Genomic DNA, 5,838 nt, shown 5'->3' with positions numbered 1-5,838 from the left:
AGGCATTTGATTTTTAATTGCAATTTAATTATGAATATACCTCCTACATAAAAAATATTCACGGGTAAATCTTCATGTTGGGAGCCAACAGCCGCGAGATTATTGGCGGAATTGAGATTCTAAAATAACGGGTTGCTATCCCATCACCTATAAAACTTAATGTTCCTTGTATTATCTTAAAATTTTAAAAAAGGTATGTACAATAATACCGAATAAGGTATATGATACCTATTAATACATCATTTCAAATTTATTCTTATTTGTTAAATCTTAATCATAAGAAATGTTAGTTAAATTCGAAATTTAAATTTTTGTGACAAGAGTATTTCAAAGCCCTATAAAACCAAAAAAGGTAACCCTACTCTACATGACTCGCGCATGCCCATTGAATGTATTGAATCTACGAATGTAAGAAGCGTCCTGATTGGCCGACAGTTGTCCAATGGCTGTAAGTCCATAGCGCACGCCCGATTCAATTGTCGAATCCATCTGTATAAATAGATAAAAAGGCGTTACGCTTCTATTTTTGTAGATGATCTATTATACGTAGGTACTAATATTTATAAAGATTTGTGTTTTTGTTTGTAACGAATAAACTCTTGGATTGATGAATTTTGGTACAGGGACTTAAACCTTCGCATATACGATTACAAAAATTGCGGCACTACTAAATGAATATTAAACTTACCTACAGTTTAATTGGTATTTATTTGTGCAATACATGTATTATATAATAATTGAAACTAAAATAAAATATTATTTCATTTCATTTTCATATTAAATTGTATAATTAATTAGATTTACTTACTTCATATATTCTAAAGAGGATTTAAAGCATTTGAATTATTGAAAGCATAATTTGATGGTATATTTTGTAAGACTAGCTAAAGAGTTAGTTAAGCTAATATAAAGAAATGGATCAAAAATTGAAAGAAGGAATTTTTGAAACCACTCTTCATTCTAACACCTATAGCTGTCACAGCGAAATCTAACTGTAATTTTACAGTTATAAATCTATTTTATTCAGCTTTCCAACATGTCTCCTAAACTGAATGCAATAAAACATTTAAATATTTTACTATCTGCTCCTCATTATTCCCTTAACGGAAGTCCGTTTTACATTTTACAATGGGCCGACTGACGTACGAATTTTTAAGCACAGAAAATTAAGAGTCATGCAAAAAAATGCGAGAGGATACTATTTAATAATGCTAACGACACCGGTAATGATAAGTTATCAAAAATTCAATGAGATTTCTGGAGGTTATGACATGACGGATCTGTCAAATTTGACACTTCGCGCCAAAAATAAGATGTTAGCCGACTTCGGAGCTGTCAGAATTGACAAGTCTATCATTATGACGCGCTACGTGTTAATAATAGGCCGGATAACGTAAACGCTGTTATTATAAGTATTTTTAATTGTGCAATGCATTTTATAGAGTTTTTTAAGAGTGACAACCCTTAGGCCAAATTGTATGATTAAAGTTATTATGTACTCTTGTTTTAAGGAAATATTCTCACTTTTAAATTGGACTTTTTTAACTTATTAATATTTTGTTAACACTTATAAAATTCCATAGTTTGGTTTTTATATATAAGTAATGTTAATATTGGGTTAAATGTTTTTCCTCACTGGTTCTATTTTATGTTTTTTATTTAACTATTCATAACCGTAAGATCAACTAATGATAAGAGATATGCATACACTCTTGCAAGTACATTTGAATTAAATAATTCCCTTCATTGAATAAAACAATGCTTACCTGCCCTATTTTCCTGAATACCGGATATACTTTGCAATCTTCACCACATCAAATCCTGAGACCTTAAGTCAACGGGTTAAAGTTTAAAATTACTTGCCATATAGTTTGGCAGGTGTAAATATATATATGTTTAGACTTCCAGCTGGTGAATTAGCATACAACTGACTGATTGTCCTGTCATTCTAGACTGATCCCCTTTTCAGTTCGACGCCTCATATCTTGGGACTACAGATTCAATTGATATTGGAGATCGACTGACTGATAGCATGCATATACATGCAATAGTATCAAAAGGACTTTTTATCAGACGACCTACCACAAACCGTACTATTTGTTATTAAGTAGCTTTTGCCCGCGGTTTCGCCCGCGTGATTTTTTCTGCGAAAGCGGAACAAACATGATTTTCAAGCAAACTTTCACCCCCTATTACAGTAATTTGGGGATGGATTATTGAAAAAGTAGCCTATGTTTGAACGGCAGCCTTTAACTATGTGCGTACCAAATTTCATCAAAATCAATCCAGGTCGGGCCTATTTAGCCGTAACAGCAACAAACAGACAGAATTTCGCATTTATTATATGAGTATGTATATTTAATTATTAAGTTATGTACACCACATAGTCGTGTACCTACATTTTTATAAATTTTATAAATAGGAAACTAATTTCAAAGGTACTGTTTATTTTTATATATAAAAAAATCTAGGTAACATAAGAGCTTCCATGGTTAAATTCGATTAAAATCTCTTTTAAATAAATAAAACATACAGATAGTATATCTATCTGTCCGTGGCATCGTAGAAGCCAAACGGCTGAACCGAATTTGATCTAGTTTTTTTTTATTTGAAAGATAATGCAATCGAGATTTTGTTCTTTGCTATGTTTGCAAAATTAATGTTCAGCTATTTGGTATTCGGCAGCTCTTTTCTAACTAATAATAGGATGCCAGGAACGTTGGCTTTTTAAATTTTAATTCAATTGTTATTGAAACCCTTGTTCTGTTGTTGTTATTGACAGTATGTTGGTAAAATTAATACTTAATGACAACTTCCAACTTTCAATTCACCTTAATTTTTTTTTGTTGAAATGTTATTTTGGTACAAAATATTTTTTTCAAAGTGAAAAAATTAATACAACTATTTAATTTTAAAGACTTTCCAAACCATGTTTGTTTTAAATTATTAATTACATTGTTATTATTTGTATTTTTAATAAATTAATCTTGTATTATAACGATTACATTGTTCAGATAGACTATTTAAACTAAACAATCATTCACTGTAAGATTTTTGTAGCGATGTTATCGGCAAACAAATAAAAAACATGTAAGTATCAAATATAATCCCTTTATTTACAAAACATTGCATCTAAAATCGAATATACACAAACAGCCTACTATCTAATAGTTTTAACAACAATACTGGCTCGATATCCTAATCCTCTAAACATAATACTATAGTTGGCAAGATGATGGGGCTTACTTACTAAAACTATCGGTAGGACGGATTATACTGGTGGAATACTTAAAACTAAAAATACAATAAAAAGATACTATAATTAATAAGCGTAAAATTCGACACATGACACCAAAACACGTAGCCGCAATACGAAAAAAAATTAACCCCTAATTGGTAACGCTGAGTATTATCTGGTACTTAAATAAATATCCCTGTATAATATTTCTACGTAGCCCCTTCACTATAAACTTGTGCACAATATACAGAAAATTTGGCAAACTAAAAACGAACACTATACCTACTTATTGCAGCAGTTCGTACAGAGCTGCGATATAGGTTTGGGCCATCTGTAGCGTCTCGTACTTGGAGAGCTGACGATCAGCGCCCAAAGAAGGCAGATGTCCTCGAAGTCTGTCAAAGGCCTTATTCAAATTCTGCATTCTTCTCCTTTCACGGGCATTAGCTGCTAATCTTCTTCTTCTTAACACAGCGGCACTAGTTGCACGTCCTCTTCTCTTCCCGGAGCCTTCTAAACCATCGTCTTCGATGCTGTCTTCAAGGATATCTCTGGATAATCCTCTGTACGCAATGTGCGAGGAGTCTTGGTGAATACTGCCATCAAGCGAAGGTGTTGGTTCCAAACTCGATCTTCCAGAGTCAGGGGATCTGGGCCAGGATAAGTAACAGTCTTCCGTCGAATATTCCATCATGACGTCGGAGGTAAACATGTCTTTTTCAGAATAAATCATTCGGTGACCGTAAGTTTCCGCTGCCATTTCGATCGCGTTACGATTCACGTGTGACGTGGCACAATACAGGTGTTTTCACTACGGGGTCCCGCAGGGCTCTTGCTTGAGCGCTTACCTGTTCCTCGTTTTATAGCCACCCATTTCGAGGGACGAGCAGTGACGACTCGGGAACGTTATGTGGAAAAGGGATAGCACGAGGCTTCGAGAGGGTAATTTGAGGGCAATCATCATTAATTTTCCTCCCCCGTGCGTGTCGATATACGCAGCATTGTCTGATAGAATTCGTTTGACTCCGACCTTATATCAGCATTTGTAAGCATTGTTTGTTTGACAAACAAATAAAAAATGAAGATTTGTTGAATAAGTTACAAATACTATATTTTATAAAAAAAAAATACACACTGATTTTAAGCTTAATAGTAATTATTGACAAAGGCTGTTAGACTCATGTTTATCTCTTGTTAAAAAAATAACTTCATATTTTAAGAATACCATTGAATCTAATTACTTAGTTAAATAAAACAATTATAAATCTAATCTCTCATAATAGTCTTGTAAGTATAATATTCATTAATTAATATTATATCTAATATGTTTATCGCCTAACAAAGAACTTAAATATATTATGAAATCTTATATGAACTTTATGCATTGGCGATTTTGCAATGAATTTGTGTGTGAAAATGTGCTATCGACTATAGTACCAGCTCAGGAAATTTTGCTGTCTACGTAAACCGTGATTTCATTGATGCATCTCCGTCGGAACCTGTCTCAACACGACACCAGGACTCGAACCTGAACCAGGCGATATAGTTTTCACCGCTAACCCGAGGTGGGTGAAACTCAAGACTTGCTAATGTAGGTGGCCCAGTGTCACATGCAACTATAAATTAAGCCTTCTAGTGTTCAGTAATTTTTATACCTAATTCAGTTAAACAATTGAACACTAAACAATACAATATTCAATGAATTAAAAGATCTTACAAAACTCTATTTTTCTTCTTTAGCTGCCGAGCATCGGAGGCCAGAGTCCGCTATCTAACTTTTCATCTCCACTTCGGTTGTCGGCATTCGTAGTTGTCAGATCATTAGACAGCACGTTAAACAACTTAATTCTCAAAAGAACAAGTGGGAACAAACCATTATCTGATTTTAAATTAAAACACCGGTTAAATTTTAGCGATAAACTACGTAGGGAATAAATGTTTGGGTGTGCTGTTCCCGCCTGACCTTGCAGAAGGTACAAAGCCAAAAAATTAAGATCGTGAGAAGTGAAAACAAATTAATGCAAGCGGAATCTGAGCTGACGCTTTACAACTGAGAAAGAAACTAGGAAAACATTTAGAAGAGGCACACAGGATAAGAGATTATTATATTATTATAATATTATTATATTATATATTATCCGAAAGATAGCACATCCATAATACTTTTTAGTTTCACGTCACGACAACGACGTGTCCCGGTGGTCCAGTCACATTTCACTACCCCTGCGCAAAATTACTGTTAGCTTTTCAAAATTAACAACACTTTTTAATTTGATACATTTTTTTTATTAGGTTCAAAGACAGGTCTTTCAGATCATACATAATTATATTCGAATAAATAAATATATTAGGACAAATCACACACATTGAACTAGCCCCAAAGTAAGTTCTAGACTTGTGTTATGAGATACTAACTCAACGATACTATATTTTATAATAAATACATATATAGATATGTTTATCTATATATGTCAGTAAAAGTCATTTTCCATCATGACCCGACCGGGGATCGAACCCGGGACCTCTCGGTTCAGAAGCAAGCACTTTACAACTGCTCCACCGAGGTCGTCAAGCCAATGAAAAGACAAAAGTTCAGTGTC

The 5,838-nt window shown here is 33.5% G+C and overlaps 1 protein-coding gene across 1 annotated transcript; it reads right to left on the bottom strand.

Moving 5' to 3' along the window:
* Positions 1-3,115: 3,115 nt before the first annotated feature.
* LOC128672408 (protein atonal-like) lies at positions 3,116-4,055 on the bottom strand. The gene has a single exon (XM_053749540.1). It carries the CDS (start codon positions 3,996-3,998, stop codon positions 3,525-3,527), a length of 474 nt encoding a protein of 157 aa, XP_053605515.1. The 5' UTR covers positions 3,999-4,055; the 3' UTR covers positions 3,116-3,524.
* Between the last annotated feature and the right edge of the window lie 1,783 nt (positions 4,056-5,838).

This window comes from Plodia interpunctella, chromosome 9 (genome assembly GCF_027563975.2).
Source record: "Plodia interpunctella isolate USDA-ARS_2022_Savannah chromosome 9, ilPloInte3.2, whole genome shotgun sequence".
Lineage (NCBI taxonomy): Eukaryota > Metazoa > Arthropoda > Insecta > Lepidoptera > Pyralidae > Plodia > Plodia interpunctella.
Note: the sequence above shows the minus strand (reverse complement) of the source record. Positions and strands in the feature narration are given on the sequence as shown.

Coding starts and splice junctions, on each gene's coding strand:
- LOC128672408 (XM_053749540.1), bottom strand. CDS start 3,998: ATGGCAGCGGAAACTTACGGTCACCGAATGATTTATTCTGAAAAAGAC.